Raw genomic sequence first — 20,336 nt, forward strand, 5'->3', positions numbered from 1 at the left:
ACCAGAATCAGAACTACTCACCATTGTGGTCTAAGAGACTCACTATATGAAAAACAAAAAAAAACAAAAAAAATGTTCAAGAAAGTGCAAACACCCAGTCAAACTGTGGATGTTCTCAGAAATGAAGAATTTCTACAAGGACTAGCCATGTGGAATAATTGGTCGCTAGCCTATGGTCCATACAGTCCTGTATATTATAAAGACCAAGTTCTCTTAAACTGTGAGAAACTTTGGATGTGTTTCCAGTGAAGGCTACGTCATGCTGCTCAGAATCTTCTAAAAGGGACTCAGACTCAATTCAGATGGTAATACTGAGTTTCTGTCTACTGTTATCAAGTGCTGAGTGGAAAGAGTGACTGCAGTAAGCCATATATGTGGCATCTCGCCTGAACGTTGTGGTGGACAGTTTTCCTTTGAGTAAGCTATATTTGGCAAAAGACACTCTAAAAGATACATTATAAATTTTAAGAATATATCAATTATTGTCAAATTTGTCTTTAACACTTTGTATATCCAGCCTTGGTGTCCCTTCCCTCCTTCAGATTAGATATAAAATGTACAAAATAAGAATAAAAATATAGTGTTATATTATGTGAGTAGGAAAAACTTCATTCAATCTTGGTAAATGCTGTATAGTATACATTTGTGTGTGTGTATGGTTTGTAGGAGAGAACCTCAGTGAAGTGCCCGGTTATAAAGAAAACTCAATATATATATATATATATATATATATATATATAAACAAAAAATACTACTCTCATCTGGCGGCTATTAACTTAACTCTAAATATTTTTACAATACTACTCTAACTTACATTCCATATCTTTAATATAAATCTGTTATAATTTTAAAACCTAAATTTCCATTTAAATTACCTCCCTTTAAAATTAACACAATTCAATTAATTAATGTTAATATCAACAAAACTATTACATATATATATAAGAAAATAGAACAATAAAAATTACAAAGGAATAACACAAAAAATTTATTATAAACTATTTAAAAAATAATTATGGAAATTAAACATACAACTAGCTGTTAATTTATTTATTGCAAACTATTATCCTCATCTTTCTTAGTTATTGTTTCACAACGTTTCGGCCAACTATTTCTCTGGCTTTCGTCAGATCAGATAATGAATAAACATGGATTTATAAGACTAAAAAATACAACCTTGATCGCCTCTTCGGGACCCGTGGCACAGTGGATAGAGACATTGAGTCTCTACGGTTCCAGATAAGAATTGTTTGAAGATAGCGGTTTCAATCCTACCCAAAGCCGGTCAGAGGCTTACTTGGTCAAAAACGTGGTGAGACGACAACTATGGATGGCAGTAATTGTTGAGAATGCAGTTAGGAGATTCAGAGTTCGTATTCTGTCACAGTTACCATCTGACTAAGGCCAGAAGAATAGTAGGCCAAAACATTGTGAAACAACAATAAAGATAATAGTCTGCAATAAATAAATTAATAAAATAAAACTCATCTCAATAATGAATTCCATTTAAATAATATATATATACAACTAGCTGTGTTTGGACCTTTGTTCTTTACCATCTATATAGTATTTAAAAAGATTATGCTGTATTATAGTTATATAGATGTGATAAATAAATTTATTCATACCAAGTATAGATAAAAATAAAGTATGATACAAATTTAATACATTATCAAAAATTGCTTTGTCAAAAAGGATTGTTAGCTAATATCATTTTAAATAAATTACGAAACAGTTTAAAAAGCATCATTTCAAGTTTTGCACACTTTGTACTTTCTTCAAGCCATTGCCTTTACTGGATCTTCTACACATTTAAAAAAAAAAAATTCTTGGTAAATTTCTTCAGGTAGACAGAACACTTCCTGCTTCCACATCATCATAATTTTCCATCTCATGGCATTCAAAGACCATTGAGCTGCAGTTAAAATTTCCAAATTTTTAAAAATCTGGCACAAATCATCATGATGCAAAATATTTTCTTCCAATATTTTGATGATTTCAAGTCGTCCATGACCACCAGCTTCCAAAAATCACCAATGGTATAGAGAAAGATCTATCTGTTGTCCTGAGAGAAAAATGTTATCAAATTTGTCTTGAACCATCTGTATGCTCCAAGTTTTTTTTTATTATTACATTTTCACTCTGAACAAGGCACAGTGTCACTTTGATGTAGGGGGCAGCTATCTGGGACATAATTTGCAAAGATGCTATGTAGGGAGTTCAGCAGCAAGATATCTGCTTACATTATACTTGAACTTCTGCATGTCAGTACATTCAAGGGAGCAGGAATTCAAAAGGGAATTTCAAAGTCTAGTAGAAACTATTAGAGGTTTCTGGCATCTGAGGATCTCTAATGTGTAGGGGTGGAATTTCGCTGTTTGTTGGGTTTGTTGGGAGTATTTTTGTCAAGGGGGTACAAGTGCTTATAGTTCATTGAAGCACATATCATTATTGAAGCATATATCATTATAATACTTGTAAACCAGACAGAGGGATGCAACATTTTGTCGATGGGCCCAAGGTTGAAGCCTAGCTCACAGTGCAGGACCTATTAGGTTGGCGACTCTTTTGAACCCTGTCCAAGAGTGAGGGACTAGTAGCAAATGCATCAGCCCAAATGTGGCAACAATACTCCATACATGGAAGAATGGTGGCCTTGTAGAGGTACAGGACACTCTCAGGGGTAATTAATTTTCTAGCATGGTGGAGAGCCCACCTTCTTTGCAGCAGTGACGTCTTTCGTCTAAGACAACATCTAAAGCTCCATGGCAACAGTGATACATGACAAAAGATTTTTGGTCACGTATATTTGCTGGGTTTAGTTGTGCGTGAAGGGTTCTTTATAGCCACTTGTGAGGGTGAGGGTATAAAAAGCAGTTGAAACATCTACGTACTTAAGATTTTTGCTGCGTATTAAGTGAAAAAAAGGTACTAAATTAATAATTTGTGTAGAATTACTCACCACCACTGACACTGGTGAGAAAAAAAATTAAGAAAAAGTTGTCAAAAATAAGAAAATAAAGTGATGAAAAATTAAAACTTATTTTTTATTTTACCAAATTTTTTTTCAAATTAACTGAAAGAAAAAGCTTTTACAATTATGTGAGGAATAAGGTTTTTAAATATAAAATAATGTTGTAAAGAAAATAATGTTGTAAAGAAAATAATGTTGTAAAGAAAATAATGTTGTAAAGAAAATAATGTTGTAAAGAAAATAATGTTGTAATGAAAATAATTTTGTAATGAAAATAATTTTGTAATGAAAATAATTTTGTAATGAAAATAATTTTGTAATGAAAATAATTTTGTAATGAAAATAATTTTGTAATGAAAATAATGTTGTAAAGAAAATAATGTTGTAAAGAAAATAATGTTGTAAAGAAAATAATGTTTGAAAGAAATAATGTTTGAAAGAAAATAATGTTTGAAAGAAATAATGTTTGAAAGAAAATAATGTTTGAAAGAAAATAATGTTGTAAAGAAAATAATGTTGTAAAGAAAATAATGTTGTAAAGAAAATAATGTTTGAAAGAAAATAATGTTTGAAAGAAAATAATGTTTGAAAAAAATAATGTTCTAAAGAAATAATATAAAATAAAAGTTGTAAAAAATAATAAATTTGTAAAAAATAACAAAGTCGTAAAAAAAAATAAAAGTTGCAAATAAATTGTAAAGACCTTTTTTGCAACATTTTTTTTAAAGAAAACATTTAAATAAAACAAACAGGCTTGGATTAATCTAGTTCTGCATATTTAGTACTTAAAAGTTTATTACAAATATAAGTGTGACAGACCGACAGTGAGTGGAACAGAAATTTGAGATAAAAATAAAATAGAAAAAAAAAAAATCTCACTCGATTCCAAACTTCCTTGTAATTTGCCAAGCAAGACATGGAAGCCACGAACCAACAGTTTCCCAACAATCCTTGAGTGACATCTCCACTATGAGCTCCTTCGACAAACAGTTTGGGAGCATCGCAGATATCCTGAAAAAAGAAAACCAAAGTTAAGTACAAGTCATAGTTACCAAATTATCATGTAGATCAACAGAGAGAGAAGAGTGCTGATTATGTGATGAATGCAGGGATGGGGAAACTTGCTATGTAGTGTTAGTTTTGTGTGCAATCAGAGATAAACATGAAAGCGAGTATGATTAAAGCTTGAAATAGGATTGTTACCAGAGAGAAACTAATGGTAAATGTTCCAGGGGACATCACTTGTTATTACCAGTGAGTAATTACTGATAATCACTTGGGTAAAAACTCCTGGTGTGTAAAAAAAAAAAAAAAAAAAAATCCCTAATAGTAATATACATAAACACTTATGGCTGCAAATCTATGAGTGTCATTCCAAAAGAAAGACCAATTTTTTAACTCAAAAACTAAAACGCTGAAGAACTACAAAAACAGGAGTGGTACCATTAAAATAAGCGATCTTTTATGCTCCAGAATTTATTTTTCTACATAGTCACCACCATTCTCAATGCACTTTTGCCAGCCTCTTTTAATGCTGTGATTGTAAAAGCAAAAAGTCCACAGTGCGCTTTGTCACTCACATCTGTTGCCACTCTGAAATCGCTGAACCCATCTCCTAACTGTACTGACATCAACTGCATCAGCTTCATAAAAACTCAACAGGCGTTGGTGAATGTTGATCAGTTCAATTTTTTCTGCATGGAGAAATTCAACAACGCATCACTGCTTCTGACTCATGTTCATGACAGCGACTGCTTTCTTAGAGTTGCACACCATCAATATCTGCAACAGAGAGATGAAACTTTCAGGTCATGAATGCATAAGTAACAATGCAATTTGCAATCCCTGATGATCCATTCAGACAGAATAAATATAGGAGGCATTACTTTTGGAATGTCGTTCATAATTGTATTCGGAATTGTAACAAATTTGACAGAAAGAGCATTTAGAAAAGCAGATATATTTTTTTAAATAATTATAATGCTTAAATAAACCCTTAACTGCCCTCCATAGTAAAAGGATTTTAAAAATTTAGTATGCATTCTGGATGTTGTAAAATGTTATATTTGTGTGTAGAAAGGCTTAAACATTTTTTTTAAACAAAGAAAATCAAACTTTATGAGGAAGCAAGAACATTGTATCTTGATCCAACATGTTTAATAAATAACTCAATTCAAACTACCAAGATTGAAATCAGCCTTGTAATGGCTACGATTTACAATTAAAATAGTTAAAAATCGTAAAAAAAAAAAAAAAAAAAATAATAATGATTTTCCATATACAAAAAAAAAATTTACTTGGTCAATTTGGAATATAACATTTTCGTTCCATGCATCAAAGATTTTTCTGTTTTTTTGTCTTTTTGTAGGTTTAAATTTAATTTGGTTGAACTTTGAACTAGCACCAAATTCTCATAATGCATTGTGTGCTATTATACAAGTCGCTACTAAATTATATAAAAATGACAAAATTTAAACTAAATGAAACCTTTTTAAGAAAGAGTTGAATCTGATTTTTAACAAAATTATCTCCCTTGTATAGCACAAATCGTCACTTTCACTTAACTATGCTCTCATGGGAAGCTCTAAAAATACAATTTGTCAGATAAAGTAAATGCATAATCCTGTTTCAACATTAATAATGAAAATAAAATTAAATTAAACCTTAAAATAAAATTACATTATTTTTTTTATCATACCAGTGTAAACAAAAAAGACATAAGTTAATTAGCAAAAATGAACTTGGACTTGGCACACTTAGATTGCTAGTCCATGTTATTAACCAATTAGTCATCATCAACTCCCTATTACTGCTGGTTCAGTATTTAAAAAAAAATTTGTTTATATTATTATTCACTCCAAACAAGTCATATTACCACTTGGACATAAGGAGATACAATTTGAGACCATGTCTACAGGGACACTATGTAAGGAGTTGAGCAGCAAGATGTCTTCTCTCATTACATTTAAATTTCTGCATGTTAATCCAGTCAAGAAAGCAGGAAACAGGAAGGGAATTCCAGTATAGTTTATGTTGCCTCAAGAAATCATCCTCTCCAAACTCTAAAATTCATTGTATAGAGGATATCTTCCCTCCCAAATTTTTTGTAATCTATAAAAAATGATAAATTGATTTTTTTTTCTTTATATTAATCTAAGTTGTAGCAGTTATATGGTGAATAGCTATTTCTTTTGTATTATTGTAATTCAGTTAGGCAAAAACAGACATGTTAAAACTTGCTTAGAAATAACTTTAAATAAATGATGACTAGAAAACAGAGAGAATTAAACAATGTTGCCCCCCCCCCGATTTTCTAAACAAACAAAAATAAAAATAAAAGGAAAATATATTTTACTAACTGCACCTACCCGATATTATCTACCGGAGGTGCACTAAAGTCATTTTAAAAAGGAAAGAAATTTTTAGCTGATGACACCACACTCTATAACAGGCACGAGGGAAAAACAAATGGACACATATTTAAGGAAATGGCAGAAACACTAGAGGAAGACCATCCAATTTGTAGTGGAATGGGGCCAAAAATGGATGATCACATTCAATGCTGCCAAGACTAAGCTTGTTTCTTTCAATAATTATAAGAAATCTTCTCAACCAATAATAGCTATGGCTAAAGATACACTACCTGAAAGTACTTCTTTCAAACTCCTCGGCTTAACGTTCACAGGGAATACGAGTTGGAACAGATACATTGAGAACATTTGCCAAGGTCGCTGCGAGGAAGGTGGGCTCTCTCCCATGCTAGAAAGCTTTGTTTACTTGCCTCCCCACCAGGGACGAGTTAAACACAAAGTCGGTTTTTAATGGGAGGGGAAACCGGCTCTCCAAAAAGGGGCACTATAGTTAATAACAAAAATAAAAAATGTCTCAGTCATGAAGGATTTCTCCTCCATTAACTGAGCAAAAAATGAAGTGCAACGCCTGAAAGTATCCTGTACCTATATAAAGCCAGCATTCGCCCATGTATGGAGTACTGTTGTCACATTTGGGCTGGTGCATCTGCTACTAGTCTCTCACTCCTGGACAAGGTTCAAAAGAGAGTCGCCAACTTGATAGGTCCCGAACTGTTATCTAGGCTTCAGCCTCTGTCCCATTGAAGAAATGTTGTATCCCTCTGCCTGTTTTACAAGTATTTTATTAATGGTGGATGGTCCGACAAACTACAGGCCATTGTACCCCCCTCGACATAAATACCCCCGACAAGCCAGATAAGCAGCAAAATCCCACCCCTACACAGTAGAGATCCCTAGATGCAAGAAGGCTTTCTGCTCTAATAGTTTCTTCTCCAGAACTGCTAGACTTTGGAACACCCTTCCAGGTTTATGCTTTCTCAACTGTACTGACATGCAGAAGTTCAAATAAACAGACATTTTGCTGCCTACATAGCATCCCTGCAACTTATGGCCCAAAAGTAGCCCCCTACCTCAAAGTTGCACTGTGCCTTGTTTGGGGTGAAAATGGAATTTAAAAAAAAAAAAAAAAAAAAAAAAAGGTAGACAATTCTTATTATATTCTTCAATTTAAAATAGGAGTCACATCCCATCTTAACTTTTTATTTTTAGATGATCATTTAAAAACATGTTTTATATCATCAGACATTTGGACCAAACTAAATAATTTAAAAAAATAAATTATAGCAAAGAATGTCATTATATTACCAATAGCATGGCACAACAATAAAGTACAATATTTCAATTTGTCAGTTTAAATGCGTTTTGGGCCTGCTTTTGAAAAATAAAAACAACAATATAATTTTACACAGAAAAAGAAGGATTTTTGTAAACATACCTAATTTAAATTCTACATTGTAAAATTGGATGGTGCCTCTGAATCAATGTGAAATTGACAATAACCATCATCCAAATTGCAACCATCCAACTTGTAGTGCACCAAGCAGCCATTTATTTGCAAAGGTTCAGACATCTAAATATCCACGACAATAGTGATGTATAGCCAAAGATTTTTGGTCATATATACAGTCACTCCAAACAAAGCATGAAGCCACTTAATGTAAGTAGCTTACAAGAACAAAACATGATTATTGGAAAGATAGGAGATACCCATGGATTTTAATCCTGAAAGGACAATGAATCTAATATATGAACTCCATGAAAGATTTGATGAGAAAAAAAGGCTAAGTACGTTTTAGAGTTGATTTCTCATTGAGAACAGAGCCATCCATAAAAATCTTAGAAGAAACGGAACGCACCTACGATTGAAAAATAAGAGTTGAATCTTTACACGGTTAAAGGAAACAAACCAGGATAACAGTTTATATCTGTTGCCATCATACCAGGAATGTTGACGCTATTGTTTTTTGATCCAGTACGGACTTTAGATGTCAGTAATTATAAACAAATCCATAAGTGACAAATCAAATTTTTACAAAATTATTTTTTTAAAAAGAAACTTTTGATCCATCCAAACAAGTCATATTGCCACCGAAGCCTAAGAAGCTTCTGTGAAAGGAACCAGATTTATAGAAGAGCAACCTGAGTGAGAAGTAAGGCAACAAGATGTTTTCTTACATTCGATGCCTCCATTCAGTCTCAAAAGACAAAGGATACTCTTGTATTACACTGTGCGTGTAATTGTGAAGCGAGGTTCCGCAATCCCTAATTACACCTCTTCTGAATCAGCACTGCTTGAGTCCAGTGGCAAGGAGAAGTCAAGGACGACTGGAAACAATGCCGAGATAAGCAGAGAGCACATACAGCACCGAGAATCCCAAATGGTCACCCATTTAGTACTAACCGGACTCAATCTTGCTTAACTTCGATGATCCAACAAAAACTGGTGTGTCAACATGATTATGATTAGATGGTCAGGGAACTGGGTTAGGGGAATTGCAAAGGTGAGCAGTCAGAGGAAAAAGCTATTAGACTACAAAATCTTCCATCATTTAAGGAACCTTTACAGTGAAGGGGTGGGAATTTGCTGCCAGTCAGGTGAGTCATGATTATTTATATTGAGAGGGTACAGATACAATTTCATTGGAGCACATTCCATGTAAGTACTTATTAAACAAGCACAAGTGTGCAATACTGGAGCGATGGGACAGGGGTTGGAGCTTGGCAGACAGTGCGAGACCTATTAAGTTAGAAATTAATTTTTACACTTTTCCAAAGCAAGAGAAAGAGAGGATAGTGGTTGTTGAACAATGCACCATGCAAAGTGTAGCTTTATAATCTCCATATAGTAAGTTCAAGTTCTTATTTACTTTATAGGATGTTTCTTATTTTTTTTATAAATAAAAAAAAATAAATCTAAGTAGTAAAATTGTTCTTCTAAAACTAAAATAGGTTTAAGGCTTCCAACATTCATACTAGAATTGTTTGCAAGGTCCCTTGCCATAGTGGATAAAGTACTTGGTAAAGTTCAGTTGTAAGTGATACTTTTTGGACGGTTGAAGGTTCAATCCTCTGCATGCACACTCAAAATACAATTGCAAATCATCTAGGACTTCTACCCAGTCATGACTGACTAAATGAGAGCATGCTACCCAGTGTACCCCTGTGAATTAATTAACGGGTTCTGTTTGAAAATCTATGCAGATTTCAGAGTATGACAGAAAGACCCCCCACCCCCGCCGTTCAACAAGATACACCTGAAACATTGTGCGAATAACATTGAAGATAAGAAAAGTCTGAATTATCAAAATCATAGTTTATAGGAGGTTTTATTATCATAGCCTGTATTATTCACATTTATCTAATACAACATTCATTAAAATCCACAGGAAAGTAATGTAAATAAATCTCAGGATTATCTCCCTTTACAAAATAATATGACTGCTCATTTGACATACAATATATGCATAGAAGAGAGAGAAAGTCCACTGGGAAAACAAGTAAATGTTGTGATAATATAAAAGTTCAAAACGAGGCCCGTGTGAATTATTCATGATCAGCACAAATTATAAGTATTTAATGAAATCAAAGCTTCATTTTCTCTTTTATTGTTAGATGTTGAAGCACAAAAACAATTCTATGTGTACGTGTAGTAGCACAATGTTAAAACTCATGACAGCTATGTCCAGTTCAAATCCTCACATTATTTGGACTCTTTGCACTATTGTTCTTATCTTCAGTGTTATTTTCAAAACACCTCGAAATACAACCTCTGACCTCCTTCAGGTGTATCTTGTTCAAGAATCTAAATAATACAAATAAATTAATCATCATTTCAAAAATTCAGAAACTTAGTTCAAATCCTGGTGCCTCTGTTCCACTCATTTATACATTAGGAAAGGCATGAGCCCACGATTTATTGTCTAGTATAATAGCAACTTGTGTTTATTGAATTGTATATAATGAATCTTATACAATAGGTATTGTTTAAACATTTAACAATCTCAAAAGGTTGATATGCTGTAAAACTGACAAACATTCTTTAAAAAAAAATTTTAATAAAAATAACTTCTGCTACTTTTACTATGCACAAAATAATCAATGCATTATTAGAAATTTCACAATTAATTAAACAAAATTAATTCTAATACATAGGTGTTTGCAATAAATTTTAAAAGAAATCACAAAATTTTAATATTTATTATAAGCCATTAAGCATTTAGTTTCATTTAAATTTTCTGTAATTTGAGAATTGACAAGATGTAAGTTATTTGAAAAAAGGCTTATAAATTTTTTTTTTTTTTTGCCTCTATTACTCATGCGATGTTCTTCCTGCAAATTCACTCCTAAAACATTTCTGCCACTTGTTAGACCATTGTTTGAGTATAACTGTCTCTCTTGTTAGACCATTGTTTAAGTAGGCCTTTGTTCCATATCTAATATCCAACATCTGGAGAGAGTTCAAAGACTGGCTATCTGAATAATGCAGGGTCTACAAGATCTGCCTTGAGAAAGCCAACTCAAGAAAATCAATCTTTTCCCCCTTGAGCATTGACGATTACGTAGTGATCTCGGTTTAGCCTACATCTTGTGAATGGTCATTATAATATAGCTCAGAACCTATTATTCACTTTTGCACTGGAAAATGGTCTATGCAAACACCACAAGAAACTATTTTACCATCAATTTCAATTGAACTGGAGGAGGGCCATTTTCTTAAGATTCTTAGACCTTGGCATAAACTTCAAAGAGAAGTAATAAATGCATTTTTGTTTTTGTGTAAATTTATACCACACTTTCCCTGCATGGCAACTAAAGCATGATTGTTTTATTGTTTTTATCAAATTTAATTGAATCATGTGTAATAATATTGAGTTCTATCTCTGGATTTCTTCAAAAATTAATATATATTTAGATATATATAGATTATCAATACAATAACAAAATGACAATAGAAAAAAATATATACTAATGTATATAGGTTTAATAATTTATTCAAAAAGGATGATACATCAATTAGAGGTATAGGATAAGTAAGAACTCTTTATACCATGGTATTTCAAAGCCTAATGCTTCTCATCAGAAGAAGAGAGAAGATGCTAGGTAACAGAATAGGGATGTGACGTCTAGTGATAGTTACATTAGAAGCGAAATAATTGTGCAGTGAGAGATAAAAAATTGAGACTGTTTAGGGCTGGGAAAACTAAAGCTATACTCCTCCTATATCACAGAGATCACTTTAGTACCTAATTAATGTATCAGCCTTATTGAATATATATACATTAGTATATATTTTTTTTGTATTGTCATATTCTTGTTGTATTGATAATCTATATACGCTCCAAAACATATTCTGATAAGTCTCCTCTTAAAGAATCCATCTTCTTTTAACTATCCCACATATATATATACATATATATATATATATACGACATTGTCTTAGTAAGTGTAAAAATCCTACTTGTGCGACATCAGCTTATGTTCTCAGTTTTTTTCATTTTATTGTTTGAACTAGCCTGGGTGCCTGGCGTTGCCTGGGTGTTTGGAGGTGTGTGTTGAGCAAAAAAAAAAAAAAAAAAAGTGATAGTAGGCAGACAAGCTCGAACCCATACCATGAAGGAGGAAAAGATGCGACATCTTTGCTATTGCGCCCATCACCAAACCAGAAGTGACGTAGGTTTAAATTAAGGCTAGACAATCGAAAAGAGGTGATGACTTTCAAAAATATCGGCGAAAAAAGCGACCCCTCCCTGTAGAAAAGTGCCCAGTTGAGGGTGAAGGAATTAATGTTTTTTGGCCAATTTTTGATATTTGTCATCCAAAGAGTTGAACTTCAAAATGATACCAATCTCATGAAAATCCGTCATCATTGTCGAAAGTTTTAGGCATACATACATACAGTTAAACAGACAGGCGAGATTTATATTATAGATTACTTTGAGATTTAGAATGGTTTTTACTTTGTATGTGGCTATGTAAGAATACATAGCCACATACAAGCATACAAACTCACGAGACATCTTGTGACCTTTTGGCTATGATCAAAGGCATAGTATCTGTGTTATGTAGTAGTGGGCAGTTCCAAGGGTTAAAACGACTATTATGATTGATTGTTAAATTATTTGGGTTAAAAAAATATTCAGAAAAATGTTTTAAAAGAAAAGAATGTTAGTTAAAATATTTATTAACTAGCGGAGGTACCCGGCGTTGCCCGAGTGTTTGTTTCCGGGACGGGGGGGGGGGAGTTTTAAAAAATGTTCTGGTAGGTAAGTAGGAAGGATCAAACCCGGAGTCATGAGTAAAAGTAGGAAAATAAAGTGTGAAAAAAAAAAAAAAAAAAACAAACATCTGCAACGTTAACAGTTCGGCTACCAAGAAAAGTCCATTCCAGTTGTTTAGGAAAAAAAAACCCAAAAAAATAAACCGACTATGGTAGGTCGGCGCGCACGAGAAAATATAATGTGAATTGTCCAGCACGCTAACCACTACGCCACAGAGCACTGCAGCTTAGTTTAGTGATTTTAAATAACTTCACATGAAAGAACTACGAAGCCAAACCGGTGTTCTCTTCTCAACTGTTCCTTGTGAACGATCCCCAAACGGTGTTAAGTGGTGGCAGGGGGAGGAGGAATTTATTAGAGAGAAAATATTTTACCACTTCCATTGATCTTAACCGATTTTTGCCGTGACTTCTCAGCAGAAAAAAGTATAGAAATCTAAGATTATCGAGGAATTTGAGAAATAATAAGCCTATAACACACCTCAGATATTGTTCTGCCGTTTGTGCATATTATATTTGCATGAAATATCTTGATTTTTAATCCTATTAAGGTCCAAATCTGACGGGGAAAAATGAGTTCATTTTATTTATATGGAGATTAAATATTTAACTGGCGAATTTTGGCTCAAGGAAAAATGTTATTAATAAAGAAAAAGCATAAACAAAACTAATTTGGAATTTATGGCTTAGGTGACAAACAAGATTGTCTGGCAGACATAAGAAACACATAACTTAGGAGAAATCAGAATTAGGAGTTAGTTTGTAACAGGAAGTTGGAGAGATGACTTTGGAGTTAGCTAGCCACTGGGTTAGTAGTCAACAAATAATGCGAAAGACTTCACCCTTTCTTTCTCATAGCAGCACAAGCCAATCGCTCAATGATGGCAACAACCATCACAATTACAGGATTTTTTTTTTATTTCTCTTCATGAAACATTTTGTCAACAAGGGACATTTTTAATTTCAATTGAACTAACCTTGATGTTACAGGACTTCTCTCGTTTCCCAGAACATCTTATCAACAAAGATCACTTAATTTCAATTTAACTAACCTTGATGCTACAGGACCTTTCTATGTTTTTTCTCCGAACTCTTTTTTTTTTTAAGCAAATACAATTATAATCAATTCCAGTCTGAACTTTTCAGAACTTTCTTATCATCAAGAGGATTTTTCATTCAACATACTTCATCAATAAATATTTAATTTAATATTCTGTCTGTCTTGCTACCATATGCTATTTTTTTAATTGTGATGATCGTTATCAGGTATTGAGACACAATATCTCATAGCATACAATATTACACTGGCATCCAAGCGATTAGTGCCAGATAGTTACAATATTATACTGGTGTCATTCGTGTTCATAAACAACTGGTATCAAAAGTCACAATATAACAATCTTTTTGGGGAAGGAATTATCTTAGCCCAACCTTCAGTTGGAGAGAAGGTAGAAATAGATAAAGCAGGCTTTAATGATAAGGGACAAAAGTTGCATCAAATATTCCTAATCGTGTGCCTTTTTTTTTTTTCTTTTTTATTAGGAGTCACCACTTATCAAGTTCCGAAGACCCCTCTAATTTTAGGAGATTTGTTGATTTTCTAAATACTAAATGTTGTTCCTTAGTTCCTTTTGAATAATAAAGGACTTGTTTTGCTCTGTTTAAATCCTTCATTGATAATTTTTGCTTTGTTACTGTGTAACATGTCAAGACTCATAGCAGTCATTAAGTATATAAGGCTTTCTATTATCTCGCGGTATAGTTTTATCGTCTTGTCTTTCATACGTTTTAGAGATGTCAGTTCAGGATATAAAGAGATAATTTTGAGTTTTCCTTTCGATAAATAATGCTCTCTTAATATGTTCAATGCCTTGCAGCCATTGTCCAAGGCTTCTCGCATTACCAAAGATAGACTTTGTCATCTAAGCATTGTATTAATTCTGCAAAGACAGTTGCATTCTTTTCAATAAAGTCAGAGTCGTTTCTGTTTTCAGGTTGTTTTATGATACATTATTTATGACAAAATTATGTGATGAAATTTGTGAAATTTTTTTTATTATTATTTCAATATGAATATATTTTAAATATCTAGAAAATTATTTATAGAAATGTAAACTACAAAAGTTTAAATTACTCTTGAAATAAAATATTTTCATATATTAAATATTAAAAAAATATTTATAGAAATGTAAAAACTAAAAGTTTATTATTTTTATTGTTTCATGATAAAACACCAAGTGCTTCCCTATGGTTTCGTTTTTCGTTTCATATTTACTGACTTGCATTCCATATTTAGATAACCTGAGTCCACTTCCGGCATCCTAACTTTGTGTACTGCATTTTTAGACATAGCCTTGTATTCTTAGTATCGTCTGCACTGAGGATTTAGCCTTCAACTTCCAGAAATGTCACTTAAAATTCAATGTAACTTAGTACTTTATCCATTACGTTATTCTTGCGCGAGATGAAAATAGTAATTCAAAAAATCTAAATTATTAATCCTCATATCAGAAAAACCTTTTTCTTAGAAAAATAAAATAAATAAAAACAAGTCAACCGTTAACACTTTGAAGACCATAACCTCAATATTTTCAGGTAAAATAAAGTGAGGTTAGTTGAATGAACACCTGGCACCAAGAAATCAAAAGGGTGGACCCACCTGGAACAGATTGAGAGTGGAAAACAGAAAACATTCTTTTTCTTTAATTATCTCGACTCCAGGTGAAGCAGAAAAAGCAACAAAAGAAAAATCCACTTTAATGAGAAATTAAAGGATTTATTTCACTTGAATTACACCTGTGTACTTGCAATATGTCACAAAAAGTTTTTGATAAGTTTAATATTTAATACTAAACTAATAAGATTAGTTAACAATTACTGCCCCCCCCCTTCGTTTCTTGCATCAATGGAGAGTTGGGGTGTATATTACTTAATTTATATATAAATAGAAAAAAAAAAAGATGGCTGATGGGACAGGGGTGGAGCCTACTTGACAAAGTTTTGGCTGTTCATCTCCTGCCTTATAGGAGTTTCTAACTTCCCACTGTTTTATTACATTCACATATGTGTTACTTTTAGAGCATGAAATGATTTTCATTGGTTGGAAAATATTTTGAGTTCACACGTTCATGTGAAAACTAGCTTGAAGTGAAGAAAGAGAAAGGGTAGCAATTAAAGTCATTTAGTTTTTATCATTCATTGGAATCACAGGACTTTTTGAAAACATCTTAAATATTTCTGACAAATATTTCCCAAATAGATTAAAGCAAAATGGAAGCTAAGCTTTAAAATACCTTTTCTTTCATTTTGGAATATCCTGTAGATATTGAAATAGCAATACACTGTGCATAATTATGGTTGATTGTAATACGTTACTAATTGAAATTTTTATTTCATGAATAAAATACTGTTTTTCACTTAAATTACAAAAAAAAAAAAACAATTTTAAATTAAAAGCACGCAGATTTATTAATTACTAGAAGGGTGCCTGGCGGTGCCAAGTCATAAAATATGCTTAAATATGATTTATGCAAATTTATGCAACTTTCGTATTCAATATTATAGAGCCAATTCTCAATTGATTATTATATTGTACCCAATATATAGTAGTGATTTCAAAAGCTAAAAAAAAAAAAAAGAAGACTTCTGTCATCAGCTAGAATCGAAATCAAAACTTGTAGTGCTCCAACCTTAGTTGTTACCATTTGAATTATCATTAGACAGATAAGGAAATAGTTTAAAATGGATCGACTTTAATGTATAAGTGTATATTTGCGCATGCGTACAATAGAAATTTAATCCAACTTATGTCCTGGTAGATTGTTAGCAACCGGAAAATACCAGAAAGAATAATCAGAGATTACTATGAATTTATGAATTCATGATAATCAATGACTATTATCAATTCAGAAATTCTATTTCATCAATGATATTTTAGAAATGTTTAAATCTTGGTTGTTATTGGAGTCGAAGACATGGATACTGTTTATAGTTAGAGTTGAGGTTAACCCATCCGCTCTGTTTGACATCCGAATTCCAACTCAAATGATATGTCCAGCAAACCGGAACATGTGACAAGTGACACATCGCCAGTCAGTTGTTTTAAACCTTCCAGTGCGAACTTGTTCAGTTTACAGTTTGACAAGGTCTTGACGTGTTTTGATAACTTTATCGTTGATTGATTGATTGGTTTTACGGCATATCAACCTATGTGGTCATTTAATGCCGGAGTCCTTTTTTTTTTTTTTTTTTAACTTTTTTTATTGGGAGGGGGGGAATGACTTTTTCAGCCTTTCCTCCCTTTTTTTATAAAATTGAACTAAGAAATTAAATGTTGTATTTATACATGGATGTGTATATTTGGATGACTTTAAATTTCCTTAAATTTTCTTATATAAATTTACTTTCCTTAGGTATGCTAGAATATTTGCTGAGTTGACCTTTTCAAAAAGGTCTTCCATATTGCTTTCTGTATAATATAATTTTCTAGTTGGGGCAAGGTCATCACACCCAACTAGGATATGTTTTACTGTGAGTGTCTCCTGGCATGGGATGCACTCTGGCGCCGATTCTCCATTTAGTATATAAGAATGAGTAAAGTTGGTGTGCCCTATGTGCAGCCGAGTCAGTATCACATCTTCTCGGCGTGATCTCTTGATGTCCGGACATCGTTCCTTAAGTTCAGGTTTGATTGAGTATAATTTGTTGCCCTCTTGCTGACTCCACCGCAGTTGCCATTTTTCCTGTATGTATGCTTTTATCTGGGGTCTAAGATCAGTATGTGGAATCTTAAAATTATCAGTTGGAAGGTGAGAAGATCTTTTTGCAGCTGTATCTGCCCTGTCATTGCCTTTGATCCCCACATGGCTGGGGATCCAGACAAGAATAATGTTTTTAGTAGTTGAAAGGATATTGATTTTTTCTATTAATTTTGTTGTTAGTGGATTTTCTTGTTTTTGATTTTGTATAGATAATAGGACTGATAGAGAATCTGTGAGAATGATGAAGTTTTGGTGGTTTCCTCTGAAATTATGTTGAGTGCTAGATCGATAGCTATAGTCTCTGCAGTGAATATAGATGCTTCATTTTGAAGATTTCTCTTGATTGTGGTTTTATGGTACGTTGCTGCACATCCAGTGTGATTGTTGCTTTTAGACCCGTCTGTGTAGATAAAGGTGTAGTCTGAATATTGTAATTTTAAATGTTGAAGTTCGTCGTGGTATTCAATAGGGTTTGTGGTAGATTTGGACTTTTTGTTTAGGTTGAGTTTTATTTCAACTTGTTTCATGGTCCATGGGGGTGTTTTAGGCAGTATGAAGTTGTGAATGCTGGAGATTGGAATTTTCGATTCTTCAATGCTTTCCTTCATTCGGAGCCCGAACGTTTTGATAGTTTTTCTTCTCATGTTAAAGAGTTCTTCATATTTAGGATAGAAGGTACATTGGTATGCAGGGTTGTTTGGGCAAGACTTCAGTTTCAGTAAGTATTGAAGGGCTAACTTTTCTCGCCTTAGATCTAGTGAGGGTTCGTGTGCTTCCGTGTATAGACTGTTCACGGGGGAAGTTCTGTATGCTCCTAGGGCCAATCTTAGGCCAGTATGGTGAATAGGGTCTAGGCTTTTTATATATGATGTTCGGGTTGATCCATATATGAAACAACCGTAGTCTAGCTTTGAGCGGACTAGTGCTCTGTAAAGTTTAAGGAGTGTTTCCCTGTCTGCACCCCAATCGGTATGTGCTACCACTCTCAAAAGATTTACAGCTTTGTTACATTTTTTTTTCAGATAGTTTATGTGTGGGATGAATGTTAACTTTTTGTCAAATAAAATCCCTAAGAATTTGTACTGGTCAGTAACTGGTATGGGCATTCCTTCCATGATTAGGACAGGATCATTATGCATGTTCTTTAGTTTGCAGAAATGCATGCATTTCGTTTTTCTTTTGGAGAATCTAAATCCATTCTCTTCCGTCCATCTCATTACTTTGTTTAAGCACAATTGAAGCTTCCTTTCTATTATAGATATATATCTAGATCTACAGCATATTAGGAAGTCATCCACATATAGGGAGCAATCTACCCCAGGGTTAAGGTTTTTTACAATGTTGTTAATTCGGATACTGAACAGGGTCACTGACAGTATACTCCCTTGAGGTACTCCATTCTCTTGTTCTTTCAAGTCCGAGAGAGCTGTGCCAACCTTTATTCTGAACCGTCTATTTTTTAAAAAATTTTCAATAAAAATTGGCATTCTGCCTTTTAGTCCAAGCGCCTTCAGATCCCTTGTAACACCGTACTTCCACACAGTATCGTAGGCTTTTTCCATGTCAAAAAACACTGCTGTTAAATGTTCTTTCCTTACAAAGGCTTCTCTGATGAAGGTTTCAAGTCTGACTATGTGGTCTATTGAACTTCGGTTTTTCCTGAATCCTGTTTGAAATTCTGTAATAAGATTCTCTGTTTCCAGGAACCAGATTAGTCTTTTGTTTATAATCCTTTCCATGGTCTTACAAATGCAGCTTGTTAGAGCTATTGGCCTGAAATTCAATGGATCTGAGACGTTACTTGATTGGGATTGGATGTTTGAGTTTTCAGATTTGGGGATTGGTATTATTGTGGCCTCTTTCCAGGTCTCGGGTACGTTTCCACTGGACCATATAATATTGAAAATTTCAAGTAGGTATTTCATTGAGGCTTCTGGAAGTTTTTTGAGGATTTCATATGGAATTTCATCGGGCCCTGTAGCTGTGTCATGGGATTTGGTTAGCGATTCTTTTAATTCAGGCAAGGTAAGAGGTTGGTTGTATTTTTCAGTATTTTGTGATTTAAATAGAATTTTCTTTTTCTCTTCCTTTTCTCTAATCTTTTTGAATTTCTCTGTTTGTCTGTCACATGATGAAATTTTTGATAAATTATCTGCCAGGTTATTGGAAATGTCTTTTTGATCGGTGTATATTTTGTTGCCTTTAGAGATGTGGGATATTGGTGTACTACTACACTTTCCTTCTATTTTCCTCATCATGTTCCAAACTGTTTTCGCCTTGGTATTCACATTAATTTTGGATATATAATTTCTCCAGGTTGTTCTTTTGGATTCCTTTATGATTCGTCTGGCTTTTGCTCTGTTGTTTTTGAAGAAATCCAGATTTTCGCTTGTTGGATACTTTTCGAATTTTCTCAAGGCAGCTCGTCGAGCTCTGATGGCTTTTCTGCATTCTTTTGTGAACCAAGGTTTGTTGTGATTGTTGGTTTTGGTTGTTTTCGGTATGGTATTATTTGCTATGTTTGTGAGTGTTTTAATGAAGTAGTTCAAATGGTCATCTTCATCATTCTTTTCGATAATTAATTGGTTTTTGCACTGTTCCTGGAAGTCTTCCCAATCCGCTTTATGTAGGTTCCATTTGGGTGTTTTTTGTTCAGTGCTAGTGCTTAGACTTTCCAGGATGATTGGGAAATGATCACTCCCACAGGTGTCATTGTGTACTTTCCAGTCATAGTCCATATATATGGAAGGATCACATAAGGTAAGGTCAATGGCGGTGAAAGTACCTGTTGCTGGGTACATATAGGTGTAGTTTTGATTATTAAGGAGGCATAGATTATTTTTATTTATTATGTTTTCTATTTCTTTTCCTTTTTTATTTGTTTCTTTACTTCCCCATATTACATTGTGACTGTTGAGATCTCCTAGTAGAAAAAAGGGTTTAGGGAGTTGTTT

General features: G+C 33.2%; 1 protein-coding gene across 2 annotated transcripts in view; it reads right to left on the reverse strand.

Annotated features, from left to right (window-relative positions):
• Positions 1-20,336, reverse strand: part of LOC145295846 (calpain-5-like) — a 180,093-nt gene that overhangs the window by 42,604 nt on the left and 117,153 nt on the right. For both annotated transcript variants that reach the window (XM_080141559.1, XM_080141560.1), the window contains exon 3: positions 3,854-3,985. In XM_080141559.1, the coding sequence (XP_079997685.1) occupies positions 3,854-3,985 (132 nt within the window). The remainder of the gene's footprint in view (positions 1-3,853; positions 3,986-20,336) is intronic.

This window comes from Euprymna scolopes, chromosome 16, assembly GCF_053919585.1.
Source record: "Euprymna scolopes isolate OS-2025 chromosome 16, ASM5391958v1, whole genome shotgun sequence".
Lineage (NCBI taxonomy): Eukaryota > Metazoa > Mollusca > Cephalopoda > Sepiida > Sepiolidae > Euprymna > Euprymna scolopes.